At 40.1% G+C, this 16,486-nt stretch overlaps 1 protein-coding gene across 2 annotated transcripts in view; it reads left to right on the top strand.

Annotated features, from left to right (window-relative positions):
* The first annotated feature begins 5,918 nt into the window (after positions 1–5,918).
* Positions 5,919–16,486, top strand: part of LOC149798541 (uncharacterized) — a 28,798-nt gene continuing 18,230 nt past the window's right edge. Inside the window, exons 1-2 of one of the 2 annotated variants that reach the window (XM_089956939.1) lie at positions 5,919–6,193; positions 9,504–9,629. In XM_089956939.1, coding sequence (XP_089813065.1) covers positions 6,028–6,193; positions 9,504–9,629 — 292 coding nt within the window. In that variant the 5' untranslated portion in view covers positions 5,919–6,027. The remainder of the gene's footprint in view (positions 6,194–9,503; positions 9,630–16,486) is intronic. The other variant, XM_089956940.1, reaches the window with a different exon arrangement.

Genomic DNA, 16,486 nt, shown 5'->3' with positions numbered 1-16,486 from the left:
CATGATCGAAGATCATCTGTTCCAAGGACAGTTATCCAAGCGTTTAATCGTTGCTATCGTCAAGAATTCAGCCTTCAACGGAGCCTACAACGAAAACCCTTTTGAGTTTCAACCCTACAATGTGTCCAAACTTGAAGTCAGTCGCGATGTCAAAACCTTGTGTACCCGACCTTTCGAACCTAACTTTGGTGCCGCGAAGAATTACTTGAGGTCGTACTTGTCCCTGTACGAAGCTACCGGTCAGTTAGGAACCAACACCAGTCACGGCATTACGTACGAGGATGACGCAGGAGGCTACGCTTTGTGGGCTTTCGATTTCACTCCAGACCAAGGCAGCGACGAGGGACATTTCCACCCTATAAAATCTGGTCAGATTCGTGTGGAAATTCAGTTTACTACAAATCTACCAGAGACGGTGAACGTCCTCCTGTATGCAGAATTCGATAATACCATAGAAATCAACAGTTTGAGAGAAGTCATTCTAGACTATTAGAAGCCATGGAAGACTGTTATCCCTCTTTACCTAGTGGAGAAACTTTGGAAATGGAATGTGAGGAGACCGTGGTAGAAGAAGAAGAATCCCAAGACGAAGAAGTTATCATGATGAAGTCAAGATGGCCAGAACAAGAAGCCCATTTAGTCTCCTGTTTTGCTACATTCCTGACAGATGTAATGAAAGAATTGATCAAGGAAGAGTGCTATGGATGTCACAACGATCATCCCAGTCAAATTCAACACGACAAATGTCTGATGTTGAGCCAAGAAGAAAAATTGGACGAATATCTGGACAAAGCTTGGGGTGTCATCGAGATAGAATTCGTGTTGAACGAGTGGTATAAAGGTTTGGATAAACATTCTTCTCCTCCATTAACGTCTCTGGAGCGCCGTCGCATCGAATCTCTCTTTGACCAGAGTAAGAAGTCGGATCTAAACGCCTTTTACTTGTCAGACATTTTGAAGCAAAAAGTCAGGATCGAATTGATGACTTATCATTACCTGTGAAGAAAAAAAAACAACAACACAAATCAATGGATACCTGGGAACTTTATTATCTTTTGAACCACAGTTCGTATACGGCTTCTTGGAATCCTGTCGTCTGTGCTAAAGATGAACTTCCTCATCGCAAACCTCAAGACCATCTAGCTTATGTCATCAATACGGACGACAGTCATCTCCCAGGAACCCACTGGGTAGCCGTCTACTTTCCACAAGAAGGATGTGTGGAATATTTCGATTCGTACGGATTGCCTTCTTTGGAAGACGATATCATTGACTTTATGAGAAGAAATGCTCAGACCACCCGATTCAATAATGTGAAATTACAAGGCACAGATTCCTTGGTGTGTGGACAATATTGTGTGTATTTTATGCATCATCGCAGCCTGGGCTATTCCTTAGAACATTTAGTGACTCATTTTGATCTTCGTTCTTCTTCTAGAAACGATGTGAAAGTAGATCAATGGTTTTGTGACCATTATGCTTATCTTTTGTCTCAAGCTAGGAAACGTAGTGTCCATCAATGGCCTAATGACTTCCAACAGTGGAAATCACAATTTCATTCACAACGTTGTCAGCCCTGTTTAAAGTAGAGTGTTAATTGAAAAAAATGTTTGTGATTTGAAAAAAAATGTTTGATATTATATTTTTGGATTATTGTTAAAAATGTTATAGTTGTTTGTTAGTGTTAAGTGATTTTGAATAAAAAAATGTTGTGTTTTGAAAAAAAATTTTTGGATTATTGTTAAAAATGTTATAGTTGTTTGTTAGTGTTAAGTGATTTTGAATAAAAAAATGTTGTGTTTTGAAAAAAAATGCCTTTGTCTTTTGTTTGGCTATAGGAATCTTGATTCATGCTCTTTGACTTCTTACTATCCCTCTCATGACACTCATTGAACGTTGCGACTCGAAAACCATAGAGGGCTGTTTTCCTTCAGGTCCGCGCTTTGACTTTAAGAACCGGAGAAGTTTCCAGTCTAACCATTCATTGTCGACTCATCCTCCTACGAAGATCTGCTCCAAACTAGCTAAGCTAAACGAAGCCTACGTGAATTTGCACAGGGTCAGACACAGTCTGATACCGAAGCCAGAAGAGATAGAGAATGTGAGAATGTTAAAAGTCACTGATGACCTGATAGAAGAGCTCTTCAGAGAAGAAGTGAACAGGGAGAAAGAAGAATGGACAGAGAAGTACAAACTTCAGAAACAGCAGAGAGAGCAGCAACAGCAACAACAGCAGCAGGAACCTGAACCTGACAGAGGCTTTGTCGATTGTCGTATCGACACCAAAGAGTTCTTCTTCTCTTTCCGAAGAAGCAGACCTATCGTCAGAAAGTCTATCTTCAGAGGACGTCGCATTCTTAGAAACTAAAAGATTGCCATAGCAAACAAAAAAACCCAGCCCTTTTCAGGGCTACCCCATACTCTAGAAAAGAAATAACAATCGATTTGCCAATGTGTGTATGTAGAGTAGTGTGAATATAAACACTAACTCTTTTTTATAGTGTGAGTGTATGTGTTTGTGTATATGATTGTGTGTTTGTAAGTGCTCACGTAAGTTTGTGTGGATAGTAGATTATGATAATGTTTCTTTGCTGTTTGACGTGTGGGGAGAGTAGATTTGGGGTTTGATTGCTTTGCCTATGTGGATAGTATATTGAAGTGATTAATGAAAATTTTTAAATTAGTAATGGGTAGTATAAAAAAGTGAGTGAGTGTTTCTTTTAGGTCCGCGCGTTGTTTGGTTATGATCTAGGTAAGATCAATTTTGTTTTGGGGGATGTTTTCCACCACGTCCGCGCTTTCAGTATAAATTAAAAATCGTTCGGCAGTCTAGCTACCTTGTTGATTGATCAACACCACCAGAATGAACACCAGACTAGCTAAACTGCTTGAACTTCATGTACACCTGGAATATGCCAGGCGTATAGTGAATGAGCTGGCTGCAGAGGCCATCGTAGAAGAGGGAAGGATGAAAGAGGAGGAGAGAAGAAACAAAGAAGAGGAGGAAAGAAGAAACAAAGAAGATGAGGAGAGAAGAAACAAAGAAGAGGAGAGAGGAAATTTCAGAATCCCAGAGACAGAAAATTGGGATTCTGAAGCCACTTATCCCGCCTCTGCTCTCCCCCAAAAAAGAGTGAAAAGAGACTGGGAAGAAGATGTGTGTGTGGTGCCAGGCCTGGAAGGTGCCATCATTAACCAGGTGTCATGGAGTTCAAAAAAAACAAGCAGCCCTTTTCAGGGCTACCCCAATCTCTAGAAAAGATATAGTAATCGATTTCCCAATGTGTGTAGGTAGAGTAGTGTGAATATAAACACTGACTCTTTTTTCTAATTGCGAGTGTATGTATTAGTGTTTGTAAGTGATCAAGTAGGTTTGTGTGAATGGTAGATTATGGGGTTTTGTAAGCGCTCACGTACGTTTGTGTGGATAGTAGATTATGGATTTAGTTTTAATGATTTGTGTGTAAATAGTAGATTTTGGGTTTGTTTATTGCTGGTTCTCGTATGTGGATAATAGATAATATGAAATGAGAAAAGTAGGGGATGTTTTCCTTCACGTCCGCGCGTTGTTTGGTCATGATCTAGGTAATATCAATTTTGTTTTAGGGGGATGTTTTCCATCACGTCCGCGCTTTCACTATAAGAACCCACAAAGTTCGTCGTTCGCACCATTCTAAGGAATAAAAAAAAGAAGATGGAAGTGTCCCAACTGTTTAATGATTTAAGGCATGTTTATTTTTGGATGGTGGATAGTGAATATGGAGTTGAAAGGATTGAAAGAGATTGGAGGTTAAGAACCAGTGTGCACTACGTACAATTAGCCTGGGAGATGATAGAAGGATTAATTGAAGAAGAAGTGAAGAGATTGAGAGGGCTAATAAATCCCCCTTATGTCAGAGTGGGGACATTAAAAGAGGCCCTGGAGAAGGTAGAAGAAGTAAGAAGGTTTTTGGAAGAGATAGGAAAAAGGTCAGAGTGGCCCTTTGTCAAAAGGAGTGTTGAAAGATTGAAAAGAGGGGAAGAAAAGATGAGAAAGGTGATAGATGAAGAAGTGGAGAAAATAAAGGACAGGTGGGAAAAAGATAGAAAAGAAGAAGAAAATAGAAAGAAAAAGGAAGAACTAGAGAAACTGAACGCTAACTGGATAAAAATCCAACAGAAGTTCCGAGCCATGGGTCACCCGGACTGGATACCGGAAAATGAAAAGAAGAAGAAGAAAGGAATGATGGAAAAAATAAGGGGATGGATAAAGAAGTGGACGAGTTAGAAGAAGAAGAAGAAACCCAAAGGCCCTTTTCAGGGCCACCCACATTTCTCGAAAAGAGATAGAGTTTCAATTGCCTACCCCATTTTTTTCCCATGTTCAATTCCCCTTGTCCCTAGAATTGCTTTTTTCTCCCATGTTAAATTTCCCTTGTCCCTAGACAGTCCCACGATTTATTCCCCATGTTAATTCCCCTTGTCCCTATATCGTCCCACGATTTTTCCCCATGTTAATTCCCCTTGTCCCTATATCGTCCCACGATTTTTCCCCATGTTAAATTTACATAGTCCCTATATCGTCCCAGGGGTGTTTTTAATGATAAGTCCCATTGTCCCTGAATCGTCCCCCTTCACTACTGTCGTGTTATTGCATGTATCGTGTTAATGCATGTGTCGTGTTAATGTATGTGTCGTGGTAATGCGATTTTGTTCGAAGGATATTATGTTGACACACTCTTTATAAAGATTTCTGTCGCACGAAAAAAAATTCATAGCAGCATTTGCTTTAATTTCTTGTAGTTTGCAATTACTTTACTTGACTTGAAGGCAATTTCACCGAATACAGTTCTCGGTAGTAGCTATCACCTCCGGCAGCGCTATGGAAGGATCATCATAAAGAGGAATTGCAGGGAAAATACACAGGCAAGACCGCCACCATTGTAATACAAGAGAACGGTATCGTAACTGTGATGTACATAATTTATCACAATTTAATCAGTGCAGGAACTTTTCAGAAATGTACACGCATGTCTTCACACACGTTATGCATATTCCACGAGGATTCGAGAGGTCGTGGGTTCAATCCCCGGCCGAGTCATGCCAAACACTTACAAAAATGGTACGAACAGCTGCCTCGCTTGGCGCTCAGCATTAAGAGGTTAACGTTAGGACTGGTCGACCTGGTGTCAGGATAATGTGGCTGGGTAGGACATCATGCTACATGTCTGCAGCATGATGCCCCAGTGCTACGCATCACTATAAACTGCCACACGGCAGGCATCGTAGCGATATGACTGAAAAATTGTTAAAGCTACGTTACAAATCCAAATCACACACACACGGAAACACACACACACACACACACACACGCGCGCACGCACACACCAGGTACCAGAGGCGTAGCCGGGGTGGGTGGGCAGGGGGGTACATATGTCCCGGGGCGCCAAGGTACAGGGGCGCCAAAATGAGGCTTACAACGTTACATTATAATAAGTAAACAAGGGTAATATTCAAAAATGTGATTAAAGGGGGAGGGAGCTGGGGCGCCAATTTTATAGTTCGTCCCCGGGCGCAATATATCATAGCTACGCCTCTGCCAGGTACGTCATTTCAACTTTTTTCGGTGGGGGGCCAAAACTTGATTCATGCAAATATCAACGCGCTGGCTCAGGCTGAATAACAGATTAGACAGATAGTAATAGCAGGGACGTCATTTCAATTTGTCGAGCGGGGGGGGGGGGGGGGGGGGGCCAAAACTTGACGGGCTTGTTAATTTTCGTATATAGGCTACATCAATTTTACAGCACGTGCAAACTCATAGGGGGGCCCACTTACCCCCATGACGTCCCTGAGACACAAACACACACACACACTCCACGCGCTTTCTGAATGACATGGTATATACAGGTGTACATGTGTACTAGGATCAGTACACACTATGACTGTAATCAGCCAGATACTCTGACCTATTTTTCAACTGTTGGAGTCACGCTTCTCACTAAACATCAGCTAGAGTGGAAAACCTGATCCACGCTATTTTCTGAAATGTTTGTTTTAAGAGCATTCAACCACAGTGCCAGAAATTGGAAAAAACTCTTTTCTACAAGCGCATGGCTACAAAAATTCAATGAACCACTCTCTGGACATGAGATGATACGAGCCGGAGGGCTGGCGTCTATGATGCGACTTCCAGTGCAAAGTACTGCTGAAGGTTTGTTTGACTGATATGGTCTCTTTAACAATAGACAGTGTTTCACTTTTCAGCAGGATATTTCAATATATTTCATCACTAAAGTAAAAAAATTACTCAACATGTAGACGGATCTAAAAACATTTTGTCCATTGATTGTTAGGCGTATAAAGCGTTTGTCTACTAGACATACCACCATGTCGGCCAGTTCTGCGCTTCGGGTATTTCTGCGCAACGATAAGTCATTTCTGTAAACATTGGATCACGTGTTATTTTGGTTCAAAAATCCATTTTGTATCAAGAAAGAACGATCGTACTTTAATCAAGGAAAGTGATATTCATAAAATGTACAAAAATATCCTACATATCGACTCGAAATGCTCATGAAAATGTGATTTCTAAATGTCTACATGAAAATCCACTCCATGACTTTCTTGAACCGGTAAACTAGAAAATCCGATTTACTATGTATCTTTAAGAATCATATAAATAAATAAATTATATAAAAGATGGAAATGTATACCTTAAAACAATACTGCATTTTAATCCAAGTTTCATTTTTGCAAGAAGTTGTCCCACACTTACAATATCGTCTGCTACCCAACGTGTCAACTTGCTGCTCGCTAAAACATAAATTCTCAAGAAATTCACCGGTGTATAGACTGTTTCTAAATTCTGTACTAATTTTTCCCCTTGAAGAAGACGTTGTCAACACATTGCATCCTATTCATTGTCGTTTCTCTTCCAACAGATTATTTTTCATAAAATGTTGAACTTTACTACCTTTTTTACAAGATCGGTTTAGTTTGCTTAATATCTCTTGCCATTTATTGGCATTTTTACGTTGAATTTTGTAAAGCTAACTATAAACCTGACCTAATTACTCGACTGAACTGCGGACAGAACCAATCCAATGTAATGTATTTCATTTTATATAGCCCGATGGATAAACATGACATCTTTTCAAAGCTGTGCGCAGAATAGGCCGACATATCGCGAGTCAGGAAAACACGGGGTTGGTATCCCCTGTGTCCAAAAATAATATTATTTTGAATATAATATTATTGTGACACTTGTATCTTTTCAAATGGTAAGCATTGCTGTATTTTATTTTCATCAATAAGTCGAATTCAGTATGCGTTTTGCTTCAGTATTAGAAACGGAAACCTTAGGTGCGCAGAAATGCCCAACAGCATTGTAGTCCTTTGCCATCTGTAATTCCTGAAGGACTATTGCGAATGTACAATTCCATACAAGTGGGTGGGGGATGGTACTCTGATTGTGAAGAAATGGCTAAAAGGTATGGTAATAAGAATGTCCCATTTCTTTCAGCTAATTAAGGTGCACCATTTACCATTGAGTGTGTGAAAGAAAAACTTCTAATAAAAACAATACCATGCCTTTTTGTCCACAGAGGTTGATGCAGTGTACAGCCTGTATGTAGTGACAATGAATTAAGAACAGTACATAGTATATATGCAAATAAAATGTTAGTCCTCAAAAACCGTGACAGTAATTCCTAAAAAAGGTAGGAAGGCCTGTATTTTGTTCGTAAGCATTTTATGATGAAGACAACAACACAGTTTTCCACATACTTTGGCAATAATACTAAAAATCATAATTTTAGTCTCAAACATTATGATGTTCCCAAAAATCAAGACTCTGGATGGAATATTCATGTCCTCACTGCTCACCTGTCTTTATGTGCATGATAAAATATCTATTGTATCAGTTTTCTTACCTTTATTAATGAATGAATCTTGAGTTTAAATCTCTAACCACTTTCTTGGTATCATAATAATGGGTTCGAGGCAAAGTATACAAAATCTAAGACTTTGTTCTAATATTTTCACTTTATGTAGACCACCTGCCACATTCAACTGCCTCCTTGTATCCTGTTTTGTCAGTACCTGTGTCTTTGCAAATGAATGCACTGTACAACGATACAAACTAATTTATCCAGTCCAGTGTTGAAATGTCATACAAAAACAACATACATAACTAATTATAATAAATACATAAAAGTGTCACTAAATCACCACTAATATATACATAACTGTATAAATAAGTGTTAACTATTTCCCTATATGTGACATATTAGACAGAAGATACAATCCAGTGTGTGTGTGTGTGTGTGTGTGTGTGTACATCGTATGCAAGGCTCAATGTATATTTGAAATGTAAGTCTCGTTGCATCTTGATTATTCTTCGTGCAACAAGATAATTACGGTGCAACAGCTAAATACTATCTCAATGCCGTGACGTATTGCAATATCAAATGCCTGTTAGTCCAATAAACACTGAATAGAAGGTTTTAAAGTTAATAATACAGAACTTTGAACTTATTACGTACTATACGTGATATTTAACTATACCACACCCAGTGCCGGATTCAGGCCCTCCAGAGCCCTAAGTACGGACAATAGTATGGTGCCCCACTCTCCAAATGAGAAACTCTAAAATGAAAACAATATTAAAAGCTAAAAAGGTGGGAAATCACCAGTGTTGACATCTTTCCAAATCACAATACTCGTACATGCATGTCGAAATATAATTTATTCGATTTTAGCATCAACAATTAATTTGATTTTATTTATGGTGCTCCTGTTCGGCTGGTGCCAAAGCACGCGTTTTGTGGGCTTAATGGGTAATGCAACAGTGACCACACCCACCCACCTTTTAATCCAATTACTAATACAAAATAGCCCTTAATGCGTGCATTCTTTAGTCACATACACACACACACATATATATATATATATAAGTTGCACCATAATTGAAATTATTGTACATGAATTCTTTGAGTTTGATTCCTTATTGCGCATGAGTGAATCTGCCGTATTCTATCCAGTAAAGTAACGTGCGAATGACGGAATCAATGCATTCATAATCTTTTTTAAGCTTACTTCTGAAGGTGCTTCTTGATTAGAAAATGCGGACATAAATACACTCATATTAATGACCATAATGAGAAGCTGACGATAATATTTTCAACTATTAGCGTACCGATTTAGTCTTAAAAGAGTATAACATACAATATATATACATTAAGATCACTCCCATTTCTCATTTAAATCACAGGTTGGTGAAGTTATATCTAAAACCATATCTGTCCATGAAATAACGTAAGTCTCGCATGCGCAGTCAATAGGACCATAGTTACATTTTATCACTTATGTGCTAATTTTTATGGGGGTATTGGTTTTGGGACTAGGAGTGAGGGGATTTGGGGGTCGTGAGTGCTTATATATATATATATATATATATATATATATATATATATATATATATATATATATATATCCATTCATTTTTCTTAATGTTTATACAGGACTTGATGCCTGTTTTGTTGGGATACCTCTAGACATAGGGACATCCAACAGATCCGGAGCACGGCTGGGTCCAAGACAGATTAGAACTGAATCATGCATGATACGGAAGAACAACATAGCCACGGGTAAGCTTCTTTGATTGACTGATTGATTTCTTGGTGGGTAGTATCAATATCAGAATTAAATGTTCATGATACTCGTTCTCGATAATCCTTCTTTCTATGTGTAATCTTCTGAGCAACATTCTGGTATTCCCCAAAACCGTATACAGATTTGTTTACCTTCATTTTGGATTGTTTTAAATTTATTTAGAATATTGAATCGCCGATATTTGTGAAATATAGCTCGATGCAGACTATACAAATCAGCTCGTTACAGACGATACAAATTTGCTCGATACCGATGATATAAATTAGCTCGATACAGACAATACAAACATATGATATTGCATGATGTCAGTATATTAAATGATCAATCAATTAAGAGTCAGAGAAATAAAGAATTAAAAAGAAGGAAAAGGAAAGAAAAACATCTAGTATTTCAGAGATGATCCTTGAATTTGCCGTAGAAATTGCAATTTCAGTATTTCTGAAAGTAAATATTAATACTGTATGTGAGTGTTAGAATCTACTGGTAAACGTCAAGCAGCAGAGAGACTGGGCCCACCAACTTTTTCGTCCAACAGGACCATCTATCAAAAACTCTTCTGATAGAAGTTCTTATTTCGCAAAATAAACCCTTCTAGCCAGAAACTATGATGACTAAATCCTCTTTTCTGGCTAACGGGGTTATTTCGACAGCGATAACCAGCCGCTATAAATAATAGTTTCTTCACGGGGTGACGTCGACGACGACGTTGGTGGCGTAGTCTCTCTGCTGCTAATCATTTTAGGATTTTTAGTTGTGAATTAAAAATTCGGGTTAACAATAATGGCCAACATCGGAGAAGCACATTCCGCTAGACTAGCTCGAGAACGACTTGAAGCAATAAAAAATTTTCTTCCTGTCCGTGATAGTGTCAGACAAAAATTACAAGCACGGCAGCAAATTCAGGAAGGCTTCGCAACGACCACAGGGGAATTATTTAAACCTATCACTACAGTCACTGGAAAGGTTTTAACTGCTATCAAAGGACGAACTGAAGAAGAGGCTGCAATTGAGGGCGGAAAACCAGAGCGGGGTTTGCTTCAGGCAATAAAACAACTTAGTGAACAACAAGTAGCAGCCGCAGCTGATCCAGGTGCAGTAGGTCCAGGTGCAGTAGGTCCACTTGCAACTGTCAAGGAAACATTTCTTAAAAAATTTACCGAAGATGGTATCGACGAAATAAAAAGTATTCCATTGAGTAACTTAGATGAGCTTTAGCAGTTTTCTGTTTGGATTGTTGATAATTATCGTCGCAGACACCAATTTCTAAAACCAGAAGCTGTCAAGGGTATGTCTCAATCCGAGTGGGCTGATTATGTGTATAAAGTAAATCGAGATATTCCCCGAATATCTAAGGGTGATGATACTTATAATTATATAAAAACGGGTATAGTTGGGTATAATAAAAAATTAAGGGATGAAAAAGAAGCAGAAAAACAAGCGAAAAAAGAGAAAATACAAGCGAAGGAAATGCAGAAGAAAGTTACCGCAGAGAGAGATCAATCACCGCCATCTGAACCACCTAAACGAAAGGGAAGACCTAAAAAAGAGAAACCAGCGCCGTCTTACTCTGATCCAGAAGGAGATGTTCCTGAAGAATTGGGGATGCTTGAACCTAAAACCGGGTCTGGTTTTATTGCTTGCCCCGATAATATCATCGCTGATGTATCTCGGTTAGAAGTGCTTATCGGAGGAAAACGTGCCGGAAATAACTCTCCGGAAATAATTAATGAAGCGGCTGATATCTGTCAGCGACTATTTCGCGGCCGCATCATGGATTCTCACATCTATAGAGAACTCATTAACGAACTCGCATACGGTTATTACAGCGACTGATAATTTTAGTTAGAGAAACAATAATTAAATAAAATGATACTACATGATTCTTTTCACAGGCCAAGAATGGTTAGAGTAGTAAACTCACGATTACCAGTATACGAGGTTGTTTACGGAGATGGAGTCGGTGATGTTGTCAGAGATTTAGTCACAAGGATTGCTCCAAAGGCAGGACCGTTAGCAAAACAATTCGCAATGAAAGCTGTTGATGTTGTCAGGGATAAATCCATTGGCGCTGTTGGTAATCTTGCCGGGAAAGTATTTCAATCAATCAAAGATAGAATAGCACAATTGATACGAGGAAAACCACGTGTGGTTCAACCGCCAGTAAAACTACCATCCACCGAAGCTATGCCGGTAAATGTTAGTAACGTAGTAAATAAGGCTGTAAATCAAAAATTAACTGAGCTCGCAACAACGGGAATTGCCTCCAAAGCGCTGCAAGATAGTTTAACCGCTATTTTGATAGCCGGTAGTGGTTTCCGACGGTGACAAACATTTTTTATTTAAACCGTTGTATTCATAATAAAATGTTTGCACCCAAACTCAATGACGCGTTTAATATGTCCAAACCAGTACTTAGGGATGAATCTTTACGTGATTTTCAATATTATTCTTATGATGCTCGTACTCCTGATCAGCGTGGGCGAATTGAACTGCAAGTCCAGGATACAAGTAGATATTTCTTACCCGCTTAGGCTTTCATAGAAGTCGAGGGTAGATTTACAAAACATGATAACACCCTTTATGACGCAGCTGATAAAGTTGGTTTTGTTAACAACGGCATCATGGCGTTATTTAAAAGCGCCATATACATGATAGATGGAAAAGAAATTGAAACAATTCATGATAATATCGACGTTGCTACAACAGTTATCGGTTTAGCAAGATATTCGGATGATTATACTAGATCAGCTGGACCGTCAATGATGTTTGCAAAGGATACCAGGGACGTTGCTGATCAAGGTCCTTATATTGTTAGACAACCACGGAACAATGCTGGAGCCGCTAATGCTGATGTTCAAGATTTATATTTTCCAAACCCGAATCATAATCAAGGATTTGCAGCGCGTAGAACCATGTTAAATGTTGCTAGTCAGTTCTCATGTGTGATTCCGCTGTCTCATATTTTTGGATTTTGCAGAGAGGTCCATAAGGTTATATTCGGCTCCAAACACACATTTGTACTTGTACGAAAAGGTGATGATAATGATGCTATCTGGCGAAATGCTGATGTTGCTGACGTTGGTAGAGTGACGTTAACTAAATTATCGCAGTGGATGCCAGTGATGTCTCCGTCAATCGCTGCAGAACAACAACTACTTTCTTTTATGGATACAGGTGGTAAAACACTACTGTCCTGGAAAACGACAACCACAGACACTCTTCAGGGCGATAATACTGGATCGTTCACGTGGCATATTTCATCGCAACGTGGATTAGCAGCACCACGACATATCTTTATCGCATTTCAGAATAATAATAGATTAAACCGTCAGGAAGGAAATCCGATGGTATTTGACAATCTTAATGTCTCTGAAGTCTCGTTGAGAATAAATGGACATCAAGAACCATCCGAGGATATATTAATAGATTACGAGGGTAATCGTGTTGCACGTGCGTATCATCGTTTGATGTCATTTATGGGACGCGACCTTAACGTGGATACTGGTCTGCAAATATCACAAAAAGATTTTACAACGTTGTATCCGATATATTACTTTTCGTTGGAACATCTTGATCTTGTTAGACAATCTGTTGTTGATTTACATTTCAAAGCTCGTATAGACGGTCCTATACCAGCTGCAGTTGTTGGTCCACCTGCAATTCCTGGTGGTTTTAGAGCGATCGCTGTCATACTTTCCGATAAGACAATGTTGCTTGAGGGTGTTGGCGGCCGAATGAGAGTCATCGATGCACCAGTGGAAAATATGTAAACAATTAGATCAATCTCGTATTAAATAAAATGTCATACAATCATGTTAATGTCACTCTGACTCCTGGTCAGGCGAAGAAATTACAATCGAAGAACGCGAGCACATGTGGGACATCAATAACGTTAAAGCACGATCAGCTAGCGGGAGGTCCAAACAAGCTGTCGCTGACCAAAACTCAGCTAAAACATTTCAATAGCGCGAAGCAATCAACGACTGGAGTTCGACTTGATCTCTCTCCGGCCGCGGTCAAAGATATGGTTAAAACCGGTGGTATATTTCCTCTTCTCGCAGCAATACCAGCACTGATAGCTGCTGCTGCTCCCGCAGTCGCAAAAGCAGCCGCGTTAGGAGCTGTTGGAACCGCAGCTGGAATGGCACTAAAGAAAGCCACCGGGAAAGGATACAAAAAAAGGGATCCGGTCTAAGACTTCCAGGAACTCCGGCGTCATGGTACCCAAAAAGGTTTTGAAAACACTTCCAGCATTGAAGCTTCCAGCGAGTAATTTTGATCTACTCGATGCTGCTAAACAATTACGTATAAAATCCTTCAAAGGTGTATTTATGCGAGATGAATTACCAGCACGACCGAATAATCCAGAAACAGGAATTATTAATCTTGACAACCGAGAAGGCCCTGGGACTCATTGGATTGCTTACGCGATCGATCCGCGTGGAATTGTCTATTTCGATTCGTACGGGCTAGCACCGCCAGTTGAATTTCTCAGGTACGTCCAAGGATTTCCAATTCCAGTTTGGCAGTCAACGTTACCAACACAAACACTAACCGATCCTCCGATATGTGGTCAAGAGGTTTTGAATGTTCTTGACGCGATAACAAAACATCCAGCGATTCCTCCTCATAAAGTCGTGCACGAATACACGTTGAAAAATCATCTCCAAATTTAAACAACCCCATAACAGATAATGGTTGATATTTACGGAAGATCAAGCAGATCCAAGGAGCGCCGCGAAGACGTCGATTTATCGAAGTATGCCACTAAAGATGAAATTGATGATCTTTTAAGTCTAACCGGGATAGACCCAGATGAGGTTGTTATTTTTCAGGACAGGCACGGCAAACTAAGAACCAGTAACATTAAGTGGAATGACATAATTCGCAGGGTTATTGGAGCTGTCACGGACAACATCGTTGTGTTCACCGACAGCGGCAGAATCAGAGATTCGTCGATATCAATTGCGATGCTGCGAGATGATGCACGAAAAGTCGCCCGGGAACGTGTAGCAAAGACTGGTGATATAATGACCGGCGAACTCAGCATGAACGGCAACAAAATAACTGTGTTAGTGGATCCAATAGGTCCCGAAGATGCCGCAAATAAACAATACGTCGACGCGCAGTACAGCACCGTTATTCCGTTAGTCCGCGACAAAGTAACAAAATCCGGCGACGTAATGACCGGCGAACTCCGCATGAGCGGCAACAAAATAACCGCGTTAGCGAATCCCGAATCCGACCAGGATGCGTCAAACAAACAATATGTGGACATCGTCAACGGTAAACTAAATACGCTGCGGTCAGAGTATGATGTTCACGTGAACGGGTTTAAAAGACTCCAAAGAAACTTTCAAAAAACTAGTGATACCGTGGATAAGTTCTTTGGAACTGCTCCAGTCGTCGATGTGAAACTCACCGATGTACAGAACGACATCAGCACGATCAAACAAACACAGCAGGATATCGTATCGGGAATTCCTGAGATCGTTAACAAAATCAGTTCGATTAAAGTCCCCGTTACAGTTACCCCCGGGGATATCACCAACATCGTATTCACGGTATCATCGGGATTCGCAACATGGTCCCGACAAAATAATATTATCAAATACACAGCAACGGTCACTGGCGTGTACAGGTTGTCTGTGTTTTCCGCCGCTAAATTTGAAATCTTCACAACGTTTCCCTGGAGACATTCCACCGATAAGTATTCCGGGGTTGTAACTATAATACTAAACAGCGGAACCGAAGAAATATTTATACTTGAAGCCGCAGACAAGAAATTAACCGCAACATCTTACTGGTGGTGTTTGGAATTCGTCGCAGAAACACCTCAATTGGTTACCGCGTAATTGAATAATGTCAACGACAACGTTGAAATCCGAAACATTTCCAGATGCTCAACAATATCGATATGATCAGGTACGCGAATGGCAATCAACGTTGAAAAACACCATTGACAGATGCGCAACAAAAATAAAAAAATACAAACGGCGTGTAACTGTGCTAGACACAATAGTGTACTCGGTATCCGCGGTAGTTGCATCCACTGGTGTGCTATTGTCTGCGCTGACACCAGTAACTGCTGCAATCGCTATCCCCATCGCGATTTCGGCCTCAACGACGATTGCGGGAGTTGCCAACATCATCGCGAAAAAAATATTCTCGTGTGCGATAACAAAATTACACGAGTATCAGCAACTAGCCAACGCGGCCAACAGCGCCTACTCGAAATTGTCCTCGTTGATATCATCCAGCGTAGACGACAACAACATATCAGATTCTGAATTCACGCTGATGTCTGGCATTTACAACGATTACGAGCGCGCAGCGAATACTGAAACCGCAAACGGTTTTCATTTGAAAACCAACAGTAACAATAGCGATGGAGACACTTCAGCATCGAGCGCTGCTGGACATAGCAGCAAATACAACTCCGACAAGGACCACAATGATATCAATATCCTCGACGCAACCAGAGTTCAGCATTAATTTTCCAACTGCAATTCCAGTAAGTGAAATCGCGTTGGCACAATTACGAGTATATCACAGTTGGCCCAATATCAGGTCGACATCATTTCACGGACTGTTGCCAAATAACTCATTTGTTTTTTCGTATCAGAATAACACTGATGGAACCCGGGATTGGAACGTCATTGCGTTACCCACTGGGAGTTATCAGATAGAGGAAATCAACAAAGAAATACAGCGTCAAATAAAACGTATCACCGGAAAAGAAGCAAAAATATCAATCACTGCACACGAGCCAACGCTGTCAACGATCATCGAAATCTCCGCGCCGGGTTACGCCGTAGACATTTATAACAGT

The sequence above is a fragment of the Sinohyriopsis cumingii genome, chromosome 5, assembly GCF_028554795.1.
Source record: "Sinohyriopsis cumingii isolate HCF-2022 chromosome 5, ASM2855479v2, whole genome shotgun sequence".
NCBI lineage: Eukaryota > Metazoa > Mollusca > Bivalvia > Unionida > Unionidae > Sinohyriopsis > Sinohyriopsis cumingii.
This window is presented reverse-complemented; position numbering and strand designations above follow the sequence as displayed.